General features: G+C 41.5%; 1 protein-coding gene across 5 annotated transcripts in view; it reads right to left on the bottom strand.

The window, feature by feature from the left end:
• eif4g3a (eukaryotic translation initiation factor 4 gamma, 3a) overlaps nucleotides 1-27,994 on the bottom strand; it is a 185,988-nt gene that overhangs the window by 36,391 nt on the left and 121,603 nt on the right. For all 5 annotated transcript variants that reach the window (XM_060910167.1, XM_060910166.1, XM_060910164.1 and 2 more), the window contains 10 exons: nucleotides 27,358-27,595; nucleotides 27,064-27,188; nucleotides 24,178-24,297; nucleotides 23,878-24,030; nucleotides 23,425-23,622; nucleotides 23,169-23,315; nucleotides 15,884-16,120; nucleotides 7,993-8,097; nucleotides 7,734-7,869; nucleotides 5,272-5,375 (listed from right to left, as the gene is read on the bottom strand). In XM_060910167.1, the coding sequence (XP_060766150.1) occupies nucleotides 5,272-5,375; nucleotides 7,734-7,869; nucleotides 7,993-8,097; nucleotides 15,884-16,120; nucleotides 23,169-23,315; nucleotides 23,425-23,622; nucleotides 23,878-24,030; nucleotides 24,178-24,297; nucleotides 27,064-27,188; nucleotides 27,358-27,595 (1,563 nt within the window). The remainder of the gene's footprint in view (nucleotides 1-5,271; nucleotides 5,376-7,733; nucleotides 7,870-7,992; nucleotides 8,098-15,883; nucleotides 16,121-23,168; nucleotides 23,316-23,424; nucleotides 23,623-23,877; nucleotides 24,031-24,177; nucleotides 24,298-27,063; nucleotides 27,189-27,357; nucleotides 27,596-27,994) is intronic.

Below are 27,994 nucleotides of genomic sequence, written 5' to 3' on the forward strand. Positions count from 1 at the left end.
TACAAGACCACTCTCACTAAAGTATTGTTCTTTAGCCTAAGAATGGGACTGATAATATGTGCCAGTCCACCAGATACTCAGATTATGGATTCTGGGTTATACCTGCTGCCTTACGCTACCAAGCCTCAGCATGCAGGAAATACAAGCCAAAAGTGAAATTGGACCAAGGGGAAGTTACTGTAAATCTGACATAAAATCATGTGCACGCAACTCAAAATGGTCTACTTTCCAGGCAGAAAGCCTTCATGATGTTTCAGCTAGGTCTAAAGTGTATTTCTCAGGGATCCCAGCAGTAATTGAAAAAAATAGAGGAACGTAAGAAACTATCAGCAGGGGTCAAGGGGGCTGCAAGACCCCTGAAGCTGTTGAGATTTTAACGTTTAAAGATGCTATAGAACACATTTTTTACATAGATTTAACATAGAAAAGCAACAGAATTTAACAATAATGTGTATCTATTTGATGCCATATTTTGTAATCAATGACATAAGTGGCCAAAAAAAATTGTTATTTATAAAAATTAGATGAAAATGTAGCTTTGAAGAATATACTTCTTCTAACCCGGACACTGTTCCGCTATCTCTCTTATGGACGATATCTTTTTTCCACAACATATTGAATTAAGTTCAACGCATTAGAAACAAAAGCACGAACGGAGTTAAAACACATTTTCTAGCAAATGGGCGCAGCCATATTGTTCTCGTTCTATCGCGTACAGTCTCGCAGTATTTACATCAATTTAACTTCCGAGTGTTCCCGAATGTCAACGAGAACAAACGAAGCTGACAAAAACATCGCTAAACAAGCAAACCAAATCAGAACGTATTTTGCTGGTCATTTTACTTAAACAAACACATTTTTAACGGACATACAAGAGATTTAAAAAAAAAAAAAAAAAACCACCACCACTTTGGCTAGAAAAATAGCGGAATTCCGCTAAATAGCGGACGTCTGGGATCCCTGATTTCTGGACTAGAATGATGCTACTTTTACTATGGACTTGCAAAAAAAAAACACCCAGCTACAGGTAATTTAATTTGATGCCTCATTCATTGATTGGTTGGCACCATGCCAAATTCATTTTTGCCACTCTGCCAGTTATGTCAGATTATTTTTTTCACGGTCCAGTTTCCATCAAATCCCGCGCTCTGATTGGCTGGCAAGCGGGTCCGTATCCTACGGTACGGACCCCAGTTACGGACCTCTGGCAACTCACTCGTTCACAACAACAAACATGGTAGCAATTTTTGTCAACATTTATTTTCGCATTTCTCAGGAGAATAGCATTAATTTTACAGCATGGATAGTAGGGCTGTAACGATACACCCAACTCACGATTCGATACATATCGCGATTTTTGACCCACGATTCAATACGCCCACGATTTTTTTTAAAAATGTTTTTTTAAAGTAGTAAATTTGACTTAACATTTACTTACTTACAATAACTATTTAATAACAAATAATTCAGACCACTGCAGAGAATGAGTAATATGTATGCAAAAATGAACAAATGTATATCCAAAGATTGTTTTATTTCTCAAAATAATACTGTTGAGCCGGAAGCTCTGTTTTTTTCGGTTCTGAAAAAGTCATTTTTCCAAATCGTGTAAATCCGTTAAGATTTTTTTTTTGGGGGGGTGGCTCTCTCACTGTCTCACTCTCATAGGGCCAATGATTTTCTGTGATCGCGGAAAACAGATGGAAATTACGGAATTTTTATGGTGAAACATTGCTCGCGTGTCAAAATGTAACTGCCGCAGAAGGCTTCCGCCCAAGCAGACATGCCTTCAGTGTTGCCAGATATTGCTAACGTTTTCCACCCCAAAATATGTTCAAAACCAGCCAAAAAGCACCTAAACCTGCCCAATCTGGCAACACTGCATGCCTTTCCGGTCAAGTGATTGTGATTGGCTTGTGGCACACCTAGCCAGCCAATGAGCTGCTTGTTTACAGATTCGCTCCCCGCGTCGCAACCAGAATGGCGACCGCTTAAAAGAAATGAATGCTCTGCCAGTGGCGAGTGTGGATGTTGCGTGACTCGCAGAAGATTGTCGCAGGTCGGCGAAAAAACGACTTACTAATAGATATAAAAAAATAAAAGTAATTTAAGTAAGTTTAAAATGTAATTTAAATAAAAAGTAAAGTATTCATAAATTGAAGTTTGGAAGCACCTCTGTTTTTGGGCTGAGGAGAAGTTTGAAAGGGTGTACCGCGATTCTGCCTTCTTGTATCGCGATACGGATCGTGGCTCTGCGTATCGCGATTTCGATACGCATATCGTTACAGCCCTAATGGATAGCGATAACAACAGTGTTCACAGCGAAAGCGAGTTTTACTACCCTGAGGAAGAAGAAATAAAAGAAAACATTTCAGGAGAAAGCTAAAACTTGTAACTGTTGCTAACGCCGAGCAAAAACATGGTTGAATCCTGAATGACTCCTATTTGTATAAATAGGGGACTACATAGGCGGCAAAATGTAGTTATTTTCCTGCCATAGAAGTGCACTTGTATACCGAGGAGGAAGCCATTTGGATTACAGCCGCGAATGAGGATTCAAAATGGCGTCTCGGCTCTCCCTTCCCTTTCGGGCGCTCTCGTTTTCTGTTAGAATTTGGTAAAGAAAAAAAAAAATATATATTATTGACCAGCTTAAGGTCGGTCCGTATGGTGAAATACCGTGACCTCGGCCTTGAATACTGACCTCGGTCCAGAGGGCCTCGCTCAGTACTTTTAAGGCCTCGGTCACGGTATTTCACCGTATGGACCTCCCAGCTGGTAAATAACATATATTAGTCCCTGATACTCTGTTTCTAACATGGGATCAACTTTAACCTGTACAAAATGCTACCAACAAAGCTAGAACTGTTGCTCATACAAGATAGTCATAAAATGTGTTCTTATTCTTTCTAATGTCTGAACATGCAGTATTGAAAACATGGAGACCAGGACTCAGAATCAGTTAGTACATGTACAATGAATGGACGCTGTCGAGTCGAGTGTTGCCTCATTTCCATTTCGGGACAGTAACTACATGGTAGTTGTTTAAAACGAATCCCTGTCTCAAGTCCTCTAGAACCAGCCTCAGTCCAACACAGTTGTGGATGATATTAAAAGTGATAAATGTATCCCGTAGGGGTGTTACTGAGGCGATTATTCGTTGATAGTTACTGGATCGGCCAGCGAAAGCGGTGCAAAAATATTTCACGCTTTTCAATGCTGTTTTTACGCATTCTGTAAATGCAGCATCTTGTACAAAAATCCCGTGGCGCGACATATTTACAAGGTGTTTGAGTGTTGTCTCAAACTTTTTTTTTTTTGTTGGAATCTTGGAATTAATCAGCACACAGATTTTTCCAGCAATTTCTAACTGAGGATGGTGCGTTCATTTGATCTCAAACGTAAAAGGGCATAATGTTGTACAGTATGTGGATTGTAAATATGAAGAAACAGAGATTTTGGTTATAAAGTGCTTCAGTTTGGAGCAAATTACTCAGTGTTTACTCGCGCGTTAACCACAGTGACATCATCAGATTTCACTATTATACTAACAGAAGCTCTGGGTCCCTGGCATCTGTACACGTGAAATGACTGCTAGCGTGAGTGATCGCAGAATGAGCAATTTCTAGGATTTAGTCCTCATCTCCCCGTGGCAAAACCAATACTACTATAAACTTTATCTTTACGGTACCGTTCAAAAGTTTGGGGTCACCCAGACAATTTTGTGTTTTCCATGAAAAGTCACTTTTATTTACCACCATAAGTTGTAAAATGTAAAACAGAAAATATAGTCAAGACATTTTTCTGGCCATTTTGAGCATTTAATCGACCCCACAAATGTGATGCTCCAGAAACTCAATCTGCTCAAAGGAAGGTCAGTTTTATAGCTTCTCTAAAGAGCTCAACTGTTTTCAGCTGTGCTAACATGATTGTACAAGGGTTTTCTAATCATCCATTAGCCTTCTGAGGCAATGAGCAAACACATTGTACCATTAGAACACTGGAGTGATAGTTGCTGGAAATGGGCCTCTATACACCTATGGAGATATTGCACCAAAAACCAGACATTTGCAGCTAGAATAGTCATTTACCACATTAGCAATGTATAGAGTGGATTTCTGATTAGTTTAAAGCAGTGGTTCTTAACTGGAACAGTCTTGGGACCCGCAATTTTCCATGGTCATTAGGTCGCGACCCAATTTTTTTTAGCATTCAAGTCAATTTAATGTAATTCTCAAAATATAACCATAATATGTAATAATAACTATTATTGTTATAATAATACCTGTGTTTGCATCTGCATGGCCATTATATGCTGTATGTCTGATCAATAAACATAGGCAAAACGACGGCTTCATGCTCTCATGTGCAAGTGTCTCACCACATACCACACAGATGGGTTTCTGTACCATTTTGTCCTCAACACAACTAAATCCATATTTCAAATATTCGGGGTCGTACCGTCGTTTCAACACGTTGTTCACCACTCAAATGACTAGCACGCACGTTATGTCGCATAAACATTCTGCGTCTATGGCAACAGATGACACGGAGCTGGAATCGTCTATCAAAATAAGAGTTGCAAATCGTCGCAGAAAAAAGTTGCACTTTTTTTTAGTGAATCAATGAATTAACATTTTTTTTTTTTACACCACAGCTCCGCGACCCACCCAGGACCCCTCCGCGACCCACTTTTGGAAACACTGGTTTAAAGTGATCTTCACTGAAAAGAACAGTGCTTTTCTTTCAAAAATAAGGACATTTCAAAGTGACCCCAAACTTTTGAACGGTAGTGTAGATGTGGAAAATAAGACTATTTCATTTGTCTGTGGCTTCAGTTCTTCGCATCACAACATCCCATCATGTTTTATTCCCAACTTAATCACTGAAATTGTTATGCATTTCTTTTCAACTGGTTGAAAGAATAAATGAAATGTTCCACAGGGTCGCTTTGAACTGGCACTGTGTACATGAGACGAGTCTGTACTTTTGAGATTTGCATTTAGGGTTCTGGATTTTTAAAATGATCTATTTTATGATCTATTTTTATTTCATGATCTATTTTACGATGATTTTTGTTTGATTTTTATGACTCCATTTGGTTTTAGGTCTTTAGTCTTGCCTCATTATTTCTCTCCTTCCATTTTTTATTCATGCGTTTATGTATTGACCTGCATTTGCCTCGACTGTAAAGCGATTTGGGTCAACTCCTGTTGGTTTTAAATGCGCTGTAGAAATAAAGTGACTTGAGTGGGTACATAATGAACAGACCTTGGAGATCTTGGGGATCTTGGTGGGGTCTATGGTCCTGCTGTTCTTGGTCATTGGTACAGTGCTCCAAGTCTCTTCTCTTAGACCGCGCTGATCCCTCAGTTCTGTAAACACCATAATGACATTTTACAACTACTGCTTTATAACCTCGTTCATAAACGCAATAGAACCTGGCATGCCTGCTGGTTTATTGTTTTATCTTTCCCTGGTGAGATCTGTGAAAGACTAAAGTAAAGCAAACACAGGCACAGGAAATGAATACTCGCTCCAACTGTTGTTTCTCATTTCATCCACAGACAGACGTGGAATAAAGAAATAAAGACGTATATAACGAGCTAATTTGAGTTTCACTGATTCGGTTATTCCATCAAAACTAACACTGGGCTATTATATTCCTCAGGCAGCCTGTAGTTATCAAACTAATAAAGACTAACATAATGAGGTCATAGCTTGGAAAAACAGTCATACCAAGTTTAATTTACCTTGTTTCTATGTCCATGAACTAAAGCCATGTACTAGTGCATCTCAGAAAATTAGAATACCATGAAAAAGTTCCTTTTTTTCATAATTTAATTCAAAAAGGTAAACTTTCATATATTCTATATTCATTACATGTAAAATGAAATATTTAAAGCCTTTTTGTTTTAATTTTGATGATTATGGCTTATAGCTCATGAAAATCAAATCCAGTATCTCAAATTATTAGAATATTCCCTAAGATCAATCAAAAAAAGGATTTACTGTACAATACAGAAATGTCCAACTTCTGAAAAGTATATTCATTTATACACTCAATACTTGGTTGGGGCTCCTTTACCATGAATTACTGTATCAATGCGGTGTGGCATGGAGGTGATCAGTCTGTGGCACTGCTGAGGTGTTATTGAAGCCCAGGTTGCTTTGATAGTGGCCTTCAGCATATCTGTATTTTTGGGTCGGGTGTTTCTCATCTTCCTCTTGACAATACCCCATAGATTCTCTATGGGGTTCAGGTCAGGCAAGTTGGCTGGCCAATCAAACACAGTAATATCATGGTCAGCAAACCATTTGGTAGTAGTTTTGGCACTGTGGGTAGGTGCCAAGTCCTGCTGGAAAAGGAAATCAGCATCTCCAAAAAGCTCGTCAGCAGATGGAAGCATGAAGTGCTCTAAAATCTCCTGGTAGATGGCGGTGTTGACTTGGGACTTGATAAAATACAGTGGACCAACACCAGCAGATGACATGGCACCCCAAATCATCACAGACTGTGGAAACTTCACACTGGGCTTCAAACACCTTGGATTCTGTGCCTCTCCACTCTTCCTCCAGACTCTAGAACCGTGATTTCCAAATTAAATGCAAAATGTACTTTCATCTGAAAAGAGGACTTTGGACCACTGAGCAACAGTCCATTTCTTTCTCTCCTTAGCCCAGATAAGACACTTCTGACATTGTCTCTGGTTCAGGAGTAGCTTGATATTAGGAATGCGAAAGTTGTATCCCCTTTCTTGAAGATGTCTGTTCGTGATGGGTCTTGATACACTGACACCAGCCTCAGTCCACTCCTTGTGAAGCTCTCCCAAGTTCTTGAATCGACTTTTCTTGACAATCCTCTCAAGACTGCGGCCATCCCTGTTGCTTGTGCACCTTTTCCAGCCACCCTTTTCAGCAATGACCTTTTGTGGCTTACCCTCCATGTGGAGGGCATCAGTGATCATCTTCTGGACAACAGTCACTTGACAGCAGTCTTCCCCATGATTGTGGTTGTGTGTACTGAACTAGACCGAGAGAGACACTGTGTTCATACTGTTTTACTCAAACTCGAAATGAAATATTCTAATATTTTGAGATGGTTTTTTTTTGTGTTTTTGTACTGTATGCGGGCGGCACGGTGGTGTAGTGGTTAGCGCTGTCGCCTCACAGCAAGAAGGTCCTGGGTTCGAGCCCCGGGGCCGGCGAGGGCCTTTCTGTGCGGAGTTTACATGTTCTCCCCGTGTCCGCGTGGGTTTCCTCCGGGTGCTCCGGTTTCCCCCACAGTCCAAAGACATGCAGGTTAGGTTAACTGGTGACTCTAAATTGACCGTAGGTGTGAATGTGAGTGTGAATGGTTGTCTGTGTCTATGTGTCAGCCCTGTGATGACCTGGCGACTTGTCCAGGGTGTACCCCGCCTTTCGCCCATAGTCAGCTGGGATAGGCTCCAGCTTGCCTGCGACCCTGTAGAAGGATAAAGCGGCTAGAGATAATGAATGAATGTACTGTATGCCATACTGATTAAAATTAAAATAGAAAAATGCTTGAAACATTTTAGTTTATGTGTAATGAGTCTATAATATATAACATTTTCACTTTCTTAAATAACTGATGGAAAATATTGAACTTTTTCCACAATATTCTAATTTTTTGAGATGCACTAGTAATGTAAGCCTGTCCTCAAACCCTTTTATTAAAAAAAAAAAAAAGAAAGAGTGATGCTGCTGCTGACCTGGCCTCCTTTTATCCTTCGACAATAGCTGTTGGTGAACTTTCCTCTGCTCCTCCTGTTCCTCGATCCTGGCCTCTTTATGGATCTGCTCAATGGTTTTGGGGCCCTGATCAGCCCTGCGCGACACCCAATTATGCTAAAAGCACAGAGACACAGGCATTTCATCAAGTTACACATTTACAGTAATTAAGCATACATCAAACATATGAACATGACAAGGAAATAAATCTCTCTCTCACACACACACACACACACACACCAATCTCAGGTCGATCACGTCCTGTAGCATGAAGCGGATTCGGGATGATGTCTTGCGTTCTTTGACAATTTTCTCCATCTGGTTGAAATACTGGTCCATGCGAGGCTATTCAAGGACACAGAGCAGAGGTGAATCAAAAACACGGACTGGGATGATGTCAATCATTTCATGCAAACACACACACACACACACACACACACACACACACACACACACACACACACACTTCGTTAGAAGATACAAACAAAATGCCACAAACCACTCGCTCCTCTGTACTGTAGCTGATTTTCCGTCACTGTGATATAAGACACTGCACAGTCGCTGAGGAATTCTTACTTAGCAGTTGCATTCTATGCAGTAAACATAGAATTGAACATATCTGGTAAATAAATAAAACCCGAAAGAACAATGGCCCATAAGCACTGACTTCTCTGAGCCAGATAATCAGGCAACTGAGACCGATTATTGCTGTACAGTCAGGAGCAGTATAGTGACAGCTGGGCTCAGCTAATCATGGTAAAAGAAATAAACTCACTGTCTTGTGGGAAACGTCTTGTTTGGGGGTATAATCTTATACGTTGACACCAGGCTTGTAGTACTCGAATCCAGCTCATGCCCTAATTTTGAGGACTCGTGACTCGACTAGAACTTCAGCACTGATGACTTGGACTCGTGCATTAACTGCATTAGGACTCGGAAAAATTGAGACGAAGACTTGGATTTTTTCTTCTTTTTTTTTTGCAACATGCCATAATAATTTGGCATAAGATATTTACGTATATCTACATTAATTTTTGTACAAGACTGTCACACACCAAGCCGACTTGCACGCGCCACAAACGACTCACACCTGCACAGGATTAAGGCGCAAACAGCGCACCTATATAAAAACTGTGAAAACACACTTACTTTACGAAGTATTGAGTTGCATTGCTGACACATTACCGAGCCTTATTTCCTTGTTTGATCCCCGATTTCCTGTTTCCCATCTTTGATTCTGCAGAGTCTACAATAGCCTGTTTGTGCCTCGCTCGACCTGTTGCCCGTTTCATTGTTTTATGATTTTGCCTGCCGTTTTGATTACATGCCTTGTATAAATAAACACACCTTCTGCACTTACATCCGTCTCCCAACCATCTCTGACAGAATACTTCGCAGTCCCTGACAAAGAGAAGCACATTCACCTGTTCATGTGTCATGTTCAGGAACAAACTAATGTTAATGGTGCTAAAACAGCCACCGTCAAATGGTGCAGTTGGACTCGATTCGGATCAAGAGTGGACCTGACTAATTTTGTTTTTAATGGCTTGGACTTGACTCGGACTTGAGACTGGACTTGGACTCGAGGTTTAGTGACTCGACTACAACACTGGTTGAGACAGCTAGAAAATACAAAGAAATGTACAAGTATTTATCCCGCCGCCATTTTCCCAGGAAAAAGTAGATGCTTTCAGTGTGGTCAAAAACTTATCCAAATCACAACCATGTCACACCTGCGTACATGATCGCGAAGTGAAATAAAGAGAAGGGAAGTGCATCTGAAGCTTTTATGTTCTTCTGAAATGGCTAGATTTCTACATGTTACACACTCATATGCCAGAGTGCAACAATTAAGTTCTTATAGGGTACATAACACACTATTTTTTTTGCGGTCCAAATCCTGCGCTCTGATTGGCTGGCGAGCGGGTCCGTATCCTACGGTACGGACCCCAGTTACGGACCTCTGACGACTCGCTCGTTCACAACAACAACAAACATAGTAGCATTTTTTTGTCAACATTTATTTTTTTAAATAAGATTTATTTATAAGATTATCAAAAATCTTATAAATTTTTGCCAGCATTTCTCAGGAGAATAGCATTAATTTTACAGCATGGATAGTGATAACGACAGTGTTCACAGCGAAAGCGAGTTTTACTACCCTGAGGAAGAAGAAATAAAAGAAAACATTTCAGGAGAAAGCTAAAACCTGTAATTTGCTAACACAGAGCAAAAACATGGCTGAATCCTGAATGACTCCTATTTGTATAAATAAGGGACGACATAGGCGGCAAAATGTAGTTTTTTTTTTTCCTGCCATGGAAGTGCACTTGTATACTGCGGAGGAAGCAATTTGCAATTTACAGCCGTGAATGAGGATTCAAAATAGCATTAATTTTACAGCATGGATAGCGATAACGACAGTGTTCACAGCGAAAGCGAGTTTTACTACCCTGAGGAAGACAAAATTGAAGAAAACATTTCAGGAGAAAGCTAAAAACCTCTAACTTGCTAACACTGAGCAAAAACATGGCTGAATCCTGAATGACTCAATTTTGTATAAATAGGGGACTACATAGGCGGCAAAATGTAGTTTTTTGGGGGTTTTTTCTGCCATAGAAGTGCACTTGTATACCGAGGAGAAAGCAATTTGCATTACAGCCGTGAATGAGGATTCAAAATGGCGGCTCGCCTCAGCTCGGCTCAGTTTTCCCTTTCGGGCGCTCCTGTTTTCTGTTAGAATTTGGTAAAGAAAAAATAATTATTTACCAGCTTAAGGTCGGTCCGTGTGGTGAAATAACGTGACCTTGAATACTGACCTCAGCCCAGAGGGCCTCGCTCAGTACTTTCAAGACCTCGGTCACGGTATTTCACGATACGGACCTCCCAGCTGGTAAATAACATATACAGTATATGGACACTGATTTAGGCCAGGGGTGTCAAACTCAGGCCTGCAGGGTCACACAGCCCTGTGTTTACCCTCTTCGTACCCACAAAATTCACCCCATGAATTTCTTGGGAATTTGCTGAGGAGTGATGTGTTAAATGTGGTAGAAAGCTGAACTCTGCATTTCTGTGGCTTTCCATAACTGGAGTTTAGGCTGATAGTTGTGAACAATTAGAGTAGCCTAACTAGTTAGAATGTTTCCTAATCATCATAGTTAACAGTTACACTGGACATATAGCTTAAATGAGCATCAAATGCTCAACATCACTGTATAAATTTAGCTATCTGAGGCTACATCCACACGACAAGATTTTTTTTTTTTTAAATATCGCGTCCACATGGGCAACGGATCAGTAAAATATCAGGTTCATATGGCAACGCAACACTTGCTGAAAACGATGCAATACACACGCCACACCTCTACGTGCGCTGTAAGACGGTCCCATCGGAGACACCAGAACAATAGAAGTAGTAGACGCATGCGCATAAACCCCTTCTTCTGTACCATCAGCCACAAAGTTTTGATTATTAGTCAGTAGCGTAAAATAGTATCTATTGTCTAAGACACTTATTTATATTTCATATTAAAACGTCTATGTAAATTAATACATCGAAAGCCTGGCGAGGCGCTGAACGTTCTTCTGCCTTCACTTTAAGAGAAATTCAGGGCGAGCATGAGCCTAGGTTCTTCCCGGTCACTGTCACACGCGCACACCTTCTCACTCCCTGTCCTATGGCTATAGTCCCTTTAAATCACGTGCTCGTTTTCTGAATGGAGACGCGGAAAGAGGAATGAACAGGGGTAGATGGAGAGAGAGAGAGGAATGAACGGGGGTAGATGGAAGCCGGTACGCCAACATTCTGAGATCCTCCAGAATTCTTTAATGGTCCGGAATAAATTGAATGCTACACGTTGATGGATTACTTTGTTCTTCTACGCCCCTTTTAAGGAATGTATTGTCGGACTTAAACCAACATCTGAAGAGGTGAGATCGCTCCTTTTTTTCCCTATTTTTGCTGGCGGGATTGTCATGTGGTTGTGACGTCATCGTAAACAAATCCGTTCTACTCATCCAGACGACTTCGCAATGGCGCCGTTGCCAGATTTTTCCACTCTGGAACCCGTTCTCAAAAGATTTCGTTTCGGGGCACCCAAAACGCCGGTGCCGTGTGGACGCCAGGCCGAAACGATAAACAATTTTATCAGATTCACCTGAATCCGTTGCCGTGTGGACAGGGCCTGAGTAGAACAAAAGCTTAAGATGTCCTTAATTCCAGTTCTCGTGTTTTTCACTCCACAACTCTTCAATTTACAGTCACATAAAGCAATCATGGTAGATGACTGTGATTGGCTAAACGTTAAGTTCGACCATTCTGAACACACACAGGGCTCAAAATTCATATATTTTTTCCACCAGCCAGCCGGACTAGTTACCTTCCAAAGTAACTAGCCAAACAGAAAATCAACTCGCCAAAATTTGTTCATGTATGAATTTTACTCAGGGGTGAAAGTAGCTTTTATTTCTTGCCGGTACTATTATTTTGAGTCATCGCGCGCGTGCGCAGCAAGCGCCGAAAAATACACCTAATTATTTATTATTGTCTACTTACCAAGCATTCACTAGGACTTCTTATCACTCAGTAGTACTAGTATAGTACTTTTTTTAATCACACTATCACTCTTTAATCCACCTGTATCAGTTTTTGATTATAAATAAATTGCAAACATCATTTCAACAACACAATCGTTTTAATAACATTTTTTTTTTAGCTGAACAGTTGAAAACTAACTTTTCATTTTGGACATTCTGTCTACTAAAACACTTTGGATACCAGCTGCGCACGTTGGCGCAAGATGGTTAAGCAGTGGGCTATGCGCACTAGCTCGCACGCTGTCTGTCGAGTGAAACACGGAAGGAATTCACTTCAGACATAATTCAGAGACAGGTCAGAACAAGTTATATGCAATGTATATTGAGGAAAACGTGTCGCTTTTGGTAAATTGACGTTAGCAGGTGTGTTGTTATGCTGAAAGTGCATTTTTTTTTTCCAGAGACAGTATATTTTTCTTTTCGGTACGGCCAAATCTTTTAGTGAGTGGTACACCGGACCGGCCAGGACCGGCTTACTTTCACCCTTGATTTTACTTCTGTCAAAAATAACACAAAAGAGAGTAGTTACCATTGTTCATGACTAATGTGCATTTATTTCAAGACCCGGAGTATTTTGATACTGTTGTTAAATACATAAATGAGAACAACACAGAGCACCATAATGGGATGTTTGTAAACCAATCAGGATGCTCTTTAGCATGCGCTTCATGAACAGGCACACACGCAGTCTCTCTCGCGCTCCCTCGCGCACTCCGTCATATGTGCGATGCAGATATTAATGTTTCGCGTGCACGCTCTTGCTCGCTTGCTCTAGATTCCAGGAGATATTCTCCAATTTGCGGGCATCGGGGAGCCGCTATCAATATGCGGGAGACTCCCGGAACTTCCGGGAGACTTGGGATGTCTGTTATATGCATGCGCAGTAGTGAAAAAACTGACAGCCTGACCGTCCTGCCGATAAACACATCGATTAACACAGACACGGCACGCGCTTAATACACGATATTGCCAAAAGTATTTGCTCACCTGCCTTGACTCACATATGAGCTTAAGTGACATCCCATTCCTAATCCATAGGGTTCAATATGACGTCGGTCCACCCTTTGCAGCTAGAACAGCTTCAACTCTTCTGGGAAGGCTGTCCACAAGGTTTAAGAGTGTGTTTATGGGAATTTTTGACCATTCTTCCAGAAGCGCATTTGTGAGGTCATGCACTGATGTTGGACGAGAAGGCCTGGCTCTCAGTCTCCACTCTAATTCATCCCAAAGGTGTTCTATCGGGTTGAGGTCAGGACTCCGTGCAGGCCAGTCAAGTTCATCCACACCAGACTCTGTCATCCATGTCTTTATGGACCTTGCTTTGTGCACTGGTGCACAGTCATGTTGGAAGAGGAAGGGGCCAGCTCCAAACTGTAAAAACAGTCTGCATGCCTAGGTGCTTGATTTTATACACCTGTGGCCATGGAAGTGATTGGAACACCTGATTCCGATAATTTGGATGGGTGAGCAAATACTTTTGGCAATATAGTGTATGTGGCGGCTTTACCTGACGGTGTGTCTGAATCTTCGCTTCATATATCTTTTTTATTTTCAACTAGCCAGCCGGGCTGGCTAGTGACAGGAATTACTTGCCAAATGAAAAATTAAGTCGCCTCGGGTGACCGGACCACCACGAATTTCGAGCCCTGACACACATTTTCCCCTCGGGATCCTGGACGAGTCACCTTTGACCTAAACTGCATAAATCTGTATTTTTGAGACTTGCGTTTAGGGTTCTGGATTTTTAAAATCTGAAATCTTAAGCTTCTCTTTTTTGTTTTTAATCAATCATCAGGTTCAAAACAAAGGAAAAAAAACAAACACAAATTTATTAAAGGGGTACCAAATATAATATATACAGTTGCTGATGTGACAAAATGATGTATTCTTAAGTATTCTATCAAATTTATATACTAGAAAACAACGAAATATCTTGGTAATTGTAAATATAATAGTCGGTACGCTAAACGGCACAAGAGTCGCCATTTTTAAAAGACCGTGACGTCAGCGCTACCCACTGCACTAGGAGAGAAGCGTGTAATCATGGCGTCGGGCGCATCAAGTGAAAGCGACAGCTCTGTCGAATCATACGAAGAGATCCCGCAACACACACTGCAAGCAGGCTATGGCTTAGAAGGGTACCAGTTTGAACCTAGGAGAGGTACTCTCGACTCCGGTGATGAAATAAGAGAAGAAAGCTCGGATGACGGCGAGGATGAGACTGATGCTGACCATGGGCGTGGCGAGCGTGGGGCAGAGCGTCTGCGTGCAGGTGACACGGCGTGGTGCTCGTGCGGAAAATGTAACGTGGAGTTGCTCACGAGTCCAGCAGAATTTATTTGCTGCAATGAGATAGGCGCCACCCGTGGACTTGCGAAATCGTCGCAAGAGGCAGAAACAGGTATTTCACACGTGCTACTCCCAACCTCAATGAGCCAACACAACTGGGCACATACATACGTCATGAGTGTTATGCAGAGAAAATGAACGTGCATTCTGATTGGATAAAATTAATATCATGGCGGGCTGTTCAAACTGCGGAAATAGTTTGCTCGAGCTACTTTCAAAACACTATAACTTTCCAACCTTAGAACAAAAAACTTTTGTAAGTCTTGAATGAGGTTCGTCAATGTGTGTTTTATTGTTATATTTACTCTATATATTGCCCTCTGTTCCCCTTTAAATATAAGGAAAAAAGTATTTAAACGTGACACGTCTGTAATTCAGATATACAACATTTATATTCAAAATACTTTTGTCAACTTCCTTACTCCATACAAATGTACGCGTGCCGACCCTCAACCCACCCATCATCTCAGGGTAAAGAGAGGAGAAAGGGAAACACTAAATGAAATGAAATAAATAAATGCTGCTGGTTAGAGCACATAGCATGGTTTTAAACTGTTGCACTAGCACTAAAGGACTGTCCGAGCACTAACACACATCTGCAAATATTCTCCAATCACAGCTAGTGCTCATCTCATCTCATCTCATCATCTCTAGCCGCTTTATCCTGTTCTACAGGGTCGCAGGCAAGCTGGAGCCTATCCCAGCTGACTACGGGCGAAAGGCGGGGTACACCCTGGACAAGTCGCCAGGTCATCGCAGGGCTGACACACAACCATTCACACTCACATTCACACCTACGGTCAATTTAGAGTCACCAGTTAACCTAACCTGCATGTCTTTGGACTGTGGGGGAAACCGGAGCACCCGGAGGAAACCCACGCGGACACGGGGAGAACATGCAAACTCCGCACAGAAAGGCCCTCGCCGGCCACGGGGCTCGAACCCGGACCTTCTTGCTGTGAGGCAACAGCGCAAACCACTACACCACCATGCCACCCACAGCTAGTGCTTTATTCCTTTTATACCACAGTCGTCCTCTCACCAGCCCCCCCCCCCTTGAAGTTAATAAACAAAATAAACCCAAGTTTGTTAAATTAACTGCAACACCCTCTGTCCTGAAGACTCTCCACTGGCAGAAAACTTGCTGACTGTTATAAAGGACTGAAAGGGCTGGCCGATTTACCTTGGCCTTCTCAAAGTCCAGGTCCTTGCCGATGGTAGTGAGGAGCCTACAGAGGCACTCGAGGCTCTCGTCGTCATGGTTCTTCAGCAGCTTCACCACGCAGTCATGCATGATGGCTTCTGTTAGCATGCGCAGCTTAAACAGCTCACCAATGAACTTGATGTTGCCAGTGGACCGCCGCCTGGCTTTATCCTTCGCCTCCTCCAGCTCCTCCTGTAGGCGCTCCTTTTCACTCGTCTTTGAGAATAAATAACAGACATGAGGCGTATGAGGAAAGGGAGCATCTCAGACCCTGTTCACATCTGCTCAGATTATAATTATAATACAAAGTTTGTGAACCCTTTAGAATTTTCTACATTTCTGCATAAATATGACCTAAAACAACATCAGATTTTCACACAAGTCCTAAAAGTAGATAAAGAGAACCCAGTTAAACAAATGAGACAAAAATATTATACTTGGTCATTTATTTATTGAGGAAAATGAGCCAATATTACATATCTGTGAGTGGCAAAAGTATGTGAACTAGGATTAGCAGTTAATTTGAAGGTGAAATTAGAGTCAGGGGTTTTTAATCAATGGGATGACAATCAGGTGTGAGTGGGCACCCTGCTTTATTTAAAGAACAGGGATCTATCAAAGTCTGATCTTCACAACACGTATTTGTGGAAGTGTATCATGGCACGAACAAAGGAGATTTCTGAGGACCTCAGAAAAAGCGTTGTTGAGGCTCATCAGGTTGGAAAAGGTTACAAAACCATCTCTAAAGGGGCGGCACGGTGGTGTAGTGGTTAGCGCTGTCGCCTCACAGCAAGAAGGTCCAGGTTCGAGCCCCGTGGCTGGCAAGGGCCTTTCTGTGCGGAGTTTGCATGTTCTCCCCGTGTCCGCGTGGGTTTCCTCCGGGTGCTCCGGTTTCCCCCACAGTCCAAAGACATGCAGGTTAGGTTAACTGGTGACTCTAAACTGACCGTAGGTGTGAATGTGAGTGTGAATGGTTGTCTGTGTCTATGTGTCAGCCCTGTGATGACCTGGGAACTTGTGCAGGGTGTACCCCGCCTCTCGCCTGTAGTCAGCTGGGATAGGCTCCAGCTTGCCTGCGACCCTGTAGAACAGGATAAAGCGGCTAGAGATAATATCATCTCTAAAGAGTTTGGACTCCACCAATCCACAGTCAGACAGATTGTGTACAAATGGAGGAAATTCAAGACCATTGTTACCCTCCCCAGGAGCGGTCGACCAACAAACATCACTCCAAGAGCAAGGCGTGTAATAGTCGGCGAGGTCACAAAGGACCCCAGGGTAACTTCTAAGCAACTGAAGGCCTCTCTCACATTGGCTAATGTTAATGTTCAGGAGTCCACCATCAGAACACTGAACAACAAATGGTGTTCATGGCAGGGTTGCAAGGAGAAAGCCACTGCTCTCCAAAAAGAACACTGCTGCTCATCTGCAGTTTGCTAAAGATCATGTGGACAAGCCAGAAGGCTATTGGAAAAACGTTTTGTGGATGGATGAGACCAAAATAGAACTTTTTGGTTTAAATGAGAAGCGTTATGTTTGGAGAAAGGAAAACACTGCATTCCAGCATAAGAACCTTATTCCATCTGTGAAACATGGTGGTGGTAGTATCATGGTTTGGGCCTGTTTTGCTGCATCTGGGCCAGGACAGCTTGCCATCATTGATGGAACAATGAATTCTGAATTATACCAGTGAATTCTAAAGGAAAATGTCAGGACATCTGTCCATGACCTGAATCTCAAGAGAAGGTGGGTCATGCAGCAAGACAACGACCCTAAGCACACAAGTCATTCTACCAAAGAATGGTTAAAGAAGAATAAAGTTAATGTTTGGAATGGCCAAGTCAAAGTCCTGACCTTAATCCAATCGAAATGTTGTGGAAGGACCTGAAGCGAGCAGTTCATGTGAGGAAACCCACCAACATCCCAGAGTTGAAGCTGTTCTGTATGGACGAATGGGCTAAAATTCCTCCAAGCCGGTGTGCAGGACTGATCAACAGTTACCGGAAACGTTTAGTTGCAGTTATTGCTGCACAAGGGGGTCACACCAGATACTGAAAGCAAAGCTTCACATACTTTTGCCACTCACAGATATGTAATATTGGATCATTTTCCTCAATAAATAAATGACTAAGTATAATATGTTTGTCTCATTTGTTTAACTGGGTTCTCTTTATCTACTTTTAGGACTTGTGGACTTTTGGACTTGTGGACTTTTATGGCCTTTTCACAGGCCTGCCAAAAAAGACCATCAAACGACTTCAGCTGGTTCAAAATGCAGCGGCTAGGGTTCTCACACGAACAAAAAGAACAGAGCACATTACTCCAATTCTAAAGTCCCTTCACTGGCTTCCAGTAAGCTACAGAATTGACTTTAAAGCATTGCTGCTGGTGTACAAATCTCTAAATGGTACAGGGCCCAATTACCTCTCTGATATGTTGCAGCGGCCTAACCCAGTCAGATCTACCAGATCGCAGCAGAAAAATTTACTATTAAAACCAGTTGTTAAAACAAAGTATGGTGAAGCAGCTTTTAGCTACTATGCAGTACAGCTATGGAACCAACTGCCAGAGGACATTAAAAATGCTCCTGCTGTTGGCAGTTTTAAATCTAGGTTAAAGACCAAGCTGTTTTCAGATGCTTTCTGCTAAATTATTAATATTCTCTCTTTTTTTTTTTTATAATTTTTACTTTCTCTGCATGTTTTAAATTTACTTTAATTTTAACTTTATTCTATTTTATTCTTTATTCTATTCTGCTGGTTTCTTTTTTTTTCTCCTCCTATTTCTACTTCATTTTATTATTTTATTTCTACTATTGTTTAATTCTTATTATTTTCTTTTAATTCTTTTAATTAATTGTTTTTAGAATAAAAATAAAATTATTTTATGTAATTTTATTTCTCTGTTGTTTACTGTTTTTGTTTTTACTTCTGTAAAGCACATTGAATAGGGATGTCCCGATCCGATCACGTGATCAGAAATCGGGCCCGATCACATGGTTTCAGACTCGATCGGAATCGGGCATTGCCTCCCGATCAGGGATCGGATATATAGCTATATAATATATTCTCATTTTTAACACATCAATAGCTATGCATTGGCACAGAGTGAGACCAGACCTCTTGTCTCAACACAGCAACATCAACGCGTGCGGCATGACATCACTTTGTAGCGGAGACGCTATTGGTTATTGGCTGCCTGTTGCCGGCAAAGTTGAACACGGAAGCAGTTCGAAGTGGAAAGCAAAGCATGAGATCATTTTTTTTTTCGTTGGATGACAAAAGAAACGGGCTCAAACCTGAAAGGGTAGAAATGCTTGTTTTCATCAAGAAAAACGTTCATTTCCTTAATTGAAATTACTGTACACCACTGTGAGATGCGTTCTTAAAAGCAAATTACTGGCACTGTGGCACTTTATTTTTTTTTATTTGTTTACATTCCTGCCAGGTATTTTAAGGTTATTTTTTTAAATTTGTTATTTATTGTTCAAACTGCCTCACGTAAGTGCTCTGTTTGCTAACGGAGTTGTTGGATGTTAAAATAAGGTGTTAAATAAAAAATGAGGAACATCCTGGATCCGTTTCTTTCCTCGTCTTTATTTTTTATGGATTATAAGAAGTATTGGATCGGGACTCGGTATCGGCAGATACTCAAAATCAAATGATCGGTATCGGATCGGAGGGCAAAAAAACCTGATCGGGACATCCCTAACATTGAACTGCCATTGTGTATGAAATGTGCTATATAAATAAACTTGCCTTGCCTTGTGTGAAAATCTGATGATGTTTTAGGTCCTATTTATACAGAAATATAGAAAATTCTCAAGGGTTCACAAACTTTCAAGCACCACTGTAGACACGAGTGTTTTACTAAGAAATGCACCACTTGTATTTTTCATACAAAGCTACATCCCGGACATCGGGTAACACATTTTCCAATATCGTCACTTGTGAAGTTATTGATTAATTGTTTTGATTAACTTGCATAGTTTTTGTTTGTGAATGTGTCTATATAATAAAAAGAAAATTACACGTTGGCTTAAAGATATAAAGTTTATCTTCTCATGTTGAAAAACTCATTTTCCACACAAATAATGCATCACGGATCTGAGTGACATATTTAAATAGTATTGGCTGGCGTTGAGTGGTCTATCAGATATATTCCATTCAGCTAGCACGATACTGAACGAGTCGAAGACGAGTAGCTGAACAGAATATATCTGATCGACCACGAAACAAAAAGCAGCCAATATTATTATACGTACACATTCCTTTCGGGTGTTCAATGCGTCTTTCTCTTTCAAAATTCTCTCAAAATCTTCTGTATTTAACGAAGCAAACCTGGCAGCCATGTTTGTTTACAAACAGTCACAGTCGCTTGCTAGCGTGGAAGTTTTACAGCGCTGACATGTGATATCACGTCGTCTTGACTACCATGCAATATCGTAAACCATATTCACTCATTCTCCCTTGGGTAGAGTGACGTAATACACGTACGATAAGCGATATGCTAACAATACTGCGTGCTGTCAAACCAAATGAAACCCGCTAGAAGGGAATAGAACACGTTTTTATTCCATTGAAAAAAGTCTCCTGTACGTATAATAATTTCCAATATCTTCAATCATGAGGATACTGATGACATCGCTTCCAATGTTTTCCCGCTGACTTAACGTGCGTTGTCAAAATGGTGAACCAGTTCAAAATCAAAATTCTTTTGAGTGACCTACATAGTTTTTTTGTGGATATGTCTATACGATAAAAGGATTACACGGTGGCCCAAAGATATGAAGTTTATCTTCTCGTGTTGAAAAATATTTCACTCGCTCATGAAATATGTTGACCACTCAAAGATAAACTTCATATCTTTGTGCGACTGCGTAATATCCTATATTTATGTCTCTGGAGTACCTACGTTATATCCAGATAGGAATTATTCACATAAAATGCATCATTTAAATCCAATTTAAAAAATCAATACACTTTAGGAGGTCTGAAAAGCAACTGTACAAATACATGCGTCTGTCCAAGCCACAGTGGACGACCAAATTCTTTTTCGATATATCTTAAAATCAGACATTAGGGGTGTTCACACGGCAACTCTTACCCCGGTGTAGCACCGGGGCTGCCCCGGTAGAGCGTTCACACGGTACAAAGTTATACCGGGGTAGCCCGTGAAAGCTGCTTAAACCGGTGCAAATCTAACCCTGCTCGGGAGGTGGTTTAAGAAATTTACTCCGGAGTAAATGCTAGTTTGTGGGGCAGCACCGATATAAAATGGGCCGTCTGAACGCTACAGGGGTAGACTCGCTACGCGTGAGGACAGTTGATTACATACGGGCATTGCATAATTTGCATCCTGGTATTTTGCGCTTCCAAAATGGCGAATATCAACAACAGAACTGCGTGTCTTCCAGTGTTGCCAGATTGGGCGGTTTTAAGTGCATTTTGGTGGATTTGAACATATTTTGGGCTGGAAAACGTCAGCAGTATCTGGCAACACTGGTGTCTTCATCCACGTTGTTTTCCCGGCGCTTGGTGATGCCATGACAACCGGGAAAAGGAAGTACATTTTCACGCATGCGCATATTTCATTTCCGCATTATTACTATCGTATAGCACGGTTGCAAAAGCTGCCGTGTGAACGCAAGTGGGGCTGCACCGGTGCTAACACGCTTCTCTCTAGTAAGCAGGTTTGTGACGTGTGAACGCTCCACAAAATTTACACCGGTGTAAGATATATCGCAACAAAATACATCGGTGCAGCATCTATGCAAATATGTGCCGTGTGAACACCCCTATTGACTGCTTTCTTACTCGGAGTTTAAAGAAACTGAAAAACACCCTATGTGATGAAAATTTTTGCTGCAGCACAGAACAACTAGAAATGAAGAAACAGCACGTCAGATTTCATTTAGGCCAACTAATGTAGAAAAAAAAAAAAGTGTCAAAATACAGAAAACCTATGAACGAGGAGGTGTGTCCAAACCTTTGACTGGTACCGTAGTTCCCGTTTGATATGCACAAACGGAAGAACCCCTAACCCGTTCACATACAACCGCTCATTAAATGTGTTTTAAGACATTAAGAAGCAAAATTAAGCTTGGAAGGATGTAGCAAACATCACTGGTAGCTCGACTGAACATACACAGCGAGCATATCTTGCTTTGCTTACTATCAGAGTCATCTTTAGAAGCCGTATAGAACTACTCCCATTTCTCATCGGAACTTAAAAAAAATAAAAAGTTGGACAATGCACACCCATGAGTGACAGCAATATCTGTTCTTACATACACATGAGTGATCTGTCCTAAAAATTGACGGTGCATGTTCAGAGTAGACCTCTTCAGGAATCTTAAAAGCAGGGCTTTGAACCAGAATTTTTTTCCTATTGGTTCGTTCCGAACAGAAACGGAATTTTAACGTTTCCGGTTTTGGGTTCCACCATTAAATAGACGTTCCCGAACCGGTTAGAACAAAAAAATTTCGTTCCCGGAACGGTTAATTACGTTCCCTGTCAGCTGTTTAACAAATGGCTATAAAATTATGTCTCTGTCTCATCCAGCTTAAGCCAAATGTAGGCTAATTCTATTACAACCTTCATTAAATAAGACAAGAAAGAATTCAAAACGATTATTATTTCAAATGTTGGCGATTTGGATTCTCAGTATGTCTTCCCATCTACACAAACAGAAAAAGTGCCAAAAATGAAAGAGAATTCGTCTAGTGTGTTACCAAAGGCTAGTCAGGCCCTATGCATTAACATCATTTAATGTTCGCGAGCCTCTCATTAACGTGGACAAATATATTGATATCGTGTTTGAAATTGACGTTTTCGAATAACGATAGACTGCGATATTTACCTCTTATTTAAGATGTGGAGACGTGATAGTAGTCCACCCTCCCGCTCTCTCCATTCAGTCAGCGAACGTCACACAGGAAGTGAACCCCAGCGGGTCATAGAAACTTGCGCAGGAGAAGAATGACTTTTTTATTTGTAGGCTACGGAAACTTTGAGGAACGAAATAAAAACCGGTATTAACCGGTTACCATTATTTTTAATAAGCGTTTCTGTTCCGGAACATAAAAAATAATAAAGTTTCTGGTTTCGTTTCTGTTCCATGTGAAATAGAAAAAGTTCCCGGTTTTCGTTCCTTGAACCGGTTCAAAGCCCTGATTAAAAGGTGCAATAAAATGCCTAAAAAAACGCACCATCACACATTCGCCACAAAGACACGATATTAAGTTATGATATAGACACGTACTGATGTTGCACAGTCAAGCTCCTTCTGCTTCCTCTCGAACACAGCGTCGTCCATTTTGTCCCGTTCGAATTCTTTCTGACAGCGGTTCAGCAGCAACTTCCGGAAGTTAACAGTGGTGCCAGGCTTATCTGCCATTGGCACTTTCAGCTGCAGGCACATCAAAACACAGTTCAGAGCCTTTCTTTCGAGATGCCACACAAAAATCAGACATTAATAACTGAAAAGAAATATCATGCTGTCATGAAGCAGCTCATACTGTAGCCAGGCAGTGGCACATGTTGGCGTAAGCTACAGAGAAACTGGGTTCGTCGATGGCCTTCTCGAACACCAGGTCGATGACTCCTTTCAGCCTCTCCTCCGTGTTTATGGTGAGGTCCGTCACCTGCTTCATCAGCTGTGTGAACATCTGGGGTGTCAGTTTATTCAGGATGCTGCGCACCTTCCGGAAAAGATCCTGCAACAGAGACAGAAAACAAAACATTGCTGAAATAACATTTACAGCCAAAACAAAGCACTCGCTCGCTCCTAAGGAGACATAACATAAACCACAAAACCCTTTGAAACCATTTTGGCTTTTTGTATTTGGTGTGTGTGTGTGTGGGGGGAATTATATAGTAGCTCTCTCACAGTTCAAGAGAAAGACTACGGAGGAGGTCTACATTAGTTGTAAGTTTAGATCCTGAGCAGTTTACGTATTGCATGTGTCTACCTGTGTTTGAGTTTCCAGGTCCTCTGAGAGTGTTTCTCTCTTCATGCCAGGCTTCCAAGCATTCTCAGCCTTTTGCAGCTGCACCTCATCAATCACCGAAACATTCATGATGATCTTGCGAGGCTGGGGCCGCCAGACAGGCAAGCTGAGGAGCTAACAATGGGGGAAGAAAGTAAGGGACGCAAGTTTATGCTTTGAGTAACGTGAACAGTCGGTAGGACGTTTCTTGTGACAAACGCCATGAATTGAATGGGTGTGTGAGAATTGGAGATTTAAAGAAAAAGTGCTTGCATCACTCACTGGTGCTCCCCGTCCTCCTAGTAACTGCCTGCTAAAGTCAGCAAACGCTGGGGTGAAGTCGGGCCCTCTGGAGAGCAGCCTTGGGTCCACTGGCCTTATTGATAACTTAGTTTGGTTAATCTGAAATGAGACCATGGAAAACCATGTCCTTACCAGCAGGGGGCGCAGTGCACTCCAGCGACTCAAATCAAAATAAATGAAAAGCCAGATCTTCTGTTCAGTACAGTAATCACACCAGAATCTGAACCTTACACACGATCACAGCACACTTAACACTTATTTGAGATTAATACACACATTCGCCAGCACCTGTCTAGAAGTCTCCAGTATCACCAAAACACTGATCTATAAGTTTGTAATGTCAAGCCACTTGTACATGACAGCACACTGCAAAAAATGGCCTTTCAAAAATAAGAAATAAAAAGATTAAAACAAAGCATATTTGCTTGAATCATCTCATCTCATTATCTCTAGCCGCTTTATCCTTCTACAGGGTCGCAGGCAAGCTGGAGCCTATCCCAGCTGACTATGGGCGAAAGGCGGGGTACACCCTGGACAAGTCGCCAGGTCATCACAGGGCTGACACATAGACACAGACAACCATTCACACTCACATTCACACCTACGGTCAATTTAGAGTCACCAGTTAACCTAACCTGCATGTCTTTGGACTGTGGGGGAAACCGGAGCACCCGGAGGAAACCCACGCGGACACGGGGAGAACATGCAAACTCCACACAGAAAGGCCCTCGCCGGCCCCGGGGCTCGAACCCAGGACCTTCTTGCTGTGAGGCGACAGCGCTAACCACTACACCACCGTGCCGCCCTGCTTGAATCAGGTGAAAAAAAAAATCTGCCAATGGAACTAGTCAAATTTGACTTGGTAAGATTTCTTAAAGTAAGATGAAAAATCTAACCTGTTTTTAGATGAAATAATTCCAAAATAAGATTGGGGAACTTATTATGCGAGATCTGATTAACTCAAAATAATCAAAATAGTTCTTATAACAAGATCGTACTTCTTACATTTAGCCATTCAAGTCATTTTTATTTATTTAATTTTAAGGGTATTTCACTTAAATTCATGACAAAGTCTTAGCAGTAAAAACTGAATTTAAGATAAATATACTAATATTAGGATTGTTAAATTCTACAACTAAGCATTGCTAGCTTAAAAGATTCTCCTTTTGTGACCTGTAATTAGTAAAATACTCTAGATATGAGACCAGAGACTATCTTGAATCAAGCTGACAACACGTGTAGCATTGCAACAAGTTTATTTTTTTTTCCCATTTCAACATTCAAACATTAAAACATCTCTTAAGATTCCACTTCCCCAGGACCTCAGGCACCAAAAAAAAAAAAAAGTCTACGCATTGACTTACAGCGCTTACACAACGCCAAAGCAACAGTGCATTTTGGGGGCACTGACTATTCATGTGTACGAGGGGTTTACAAGATCAGGCACAAAAAAAACCCCCAACCAACCAACACAAGCAAACAAATAAACCCACTGAACTTAACTCCCAGCATTCCAAAAAGCCCTCACTAAAACGCCCTCCACTCACTCATAGCCTTTTTGAAGGCACTTGTCTGGTCTAGAGTCTGTACTGTACAGCATCTAGAAGGAGCTCACTCTGAATGACTGAGGAAACAGTCGCAGTAAACTTAGGATCTGTAAGGTGGAGTTGAATTGTAATGAAAGATTCAAAGATTTCAGTAAAGTTCATTTATTCCCAAAACAAGCATACTTTGTTTTTCTTGAAACAAGATGAACCGCATTTGACAAATGTCCAAAATGTACTTACTTGTTTAAAAAAAAAAAACTTGTTTTATTTTCAAAGGTGCTCCAAATAAGACTTTTTCAAGACATTTTGTCTATACAAGATTTTCAAGACGGACTGTCTAAAAACTAGCCTTTCTAGCTAAATGAGGTTTTGCTTGTTGGGCAATTATGTCTTATAATAAGGGTGGCTAGATGTTTTGACTTGAAAATAGACAAACTTCCTAAGATTTTTATTTTTTGCAGTGCAGCACAGTCAGATGGAACCGCCATCCATGCAAAATGACACTTAATATAGAAAACTCAACTGAAACTGAAAAAGATTCGAGCAGGTGACAAAATGAACCCAAACTGATACTTCACTATTCCACCCAACAGCCACTGCTATGCATCCAACTCGTAAAAGAGAGTAGACTAGCATGTGAAATCGTATATTACACATAAGCAGTGCGTTTATTTTCCCTCCTGCGCTTTGCCTGAGTTCACATCTCAGCCAAGTGTGACGTAACCTTAATGCAATTTTAATGGAAACAGGATGTCCGAGGGTTCTGAACTGAGTGTGCCCAGTGTTCGACGGACATGAACGGTAGTTCATTCACTGCAGGTTCATTTTTCAGCCTGCAGGAAATCGCCGACCTTGTACATTGTGATGCTGAAACAGGGTGCATAAATGCTAAACAAGCACATTTGTCATACAATTTGAGGCAGCAAATAGGTAACTTATATAGTGCTTTAAAATATCACGAATAAATCAAAGGAAAGAACGTAACCAGAAAACTCCTGCCACCGTTACATGCTGGTGTGTAAAATGATTGTGCCTTATGTCATTGAAGTGAGTCTTCCAGAGCTTCAGGGCAGCAAACGCTTGGTCACCTTTTTAGTCTAACTGAGCTCGAAGAACAGTCAAGAGAAGCTACACCTAAAGCGTCTATGGGTTGTACTAAAAATACGCGGTTTAGTAATGTAAAAAACAAACAAACGGCATGAAGAATTTCAAAAACAACAAGACTTTGAAAGACCAAATAATATGAGCTCAAAAAGGATTCAGAGCTTCAGCTGAGACACTGTCAACAATGTCTACATTCCATCAAGTACTCACTCACCTTATCCAGAACTACATCTGTGATTTGAGGTAAGCCCTCTGGCTTTTGTACACATGCTGGCATGAACTGGAAGCCAAGCAGGAAGTCCCGGTCATACTGTCTTTTCCCATTGGGCTGCAAGAGCACTAAAACAGATTGAAAGAGAGAACTGTACTGAGACAGAGAAATGAAATTAACGTTTAACCATGGTGTCTTAGGTATCACCTATAATGTTGAAACAAATACGGCCATTTTTGTCAAAGCCAACACCCGAGACGATCTGAAAACATCCTACGTTGTGAGTGTTTGTCTTACCTGTACCTTCTTGTATGGCTAATGAAGGCTCTGTAGAGCCATTCCCCTCCTCAGGAGTGACCGTATTATCCATGTGCTCAGTTTCCAACACGTGCCCATCTCCGTTTTTCAGTGGCTCCGATTCGGTCTCGCCGTTCTCCTCTGGAAAGCAAGGTGGAGCTGGAGAGAAGCCATTTCTCATCTCTGAGGCTGGTCGACAGACCTCTTCTCCAGCCGAGCCATCAGTGGTGGACTCCTCCTAAATGATTAAAGAAAAGAATTTGATGGCTGGGAAACAGCTTGCGCCAAATACAGTGGCCCCATTGTACCGAATCTGCATGTCTTTGAACTGTGGGGGAAACAGGAGCACCCAGAGGAAACCCACGCAGACTAGGGATGGCGAAAACTAAAAAAAATCTTGACCGACCACCGAGCCTCATTAGCCGGTTAAAGTCGGTTAACCTACGAGTTTAAAATTCTAGAACTGGAATTATTAGAATCTATTCTAAATCTAACCGTGAGCATCCGCACATTCAGTCCCAGTCGCTGCCCTCCACTCGCATTACCTTTTCTACAGCGCGAAACATTTAGTCAAACGCGGCACTGATGTCGAGGGGTTTGTATTGGAGCGGAGGACAAATGGCTCCAGCTTAGAGAC

The sequence above is a fragment of the Neoarius graeffei genome, chromosome 26, assembly GCF_027579695.1.
Source record: "Neoarius graeffei isolate fNeoGra1 chromosome 26, fNeoGra1.pri, whole genome shotgun sequence".
In the NCBI taxonomy this organism is placed as follows: Eukaryota; Metazoa; Chordata; class Actinopteri; order Siluriformes; family Ariidae; genus Neoarius; species Neoarius graeffei.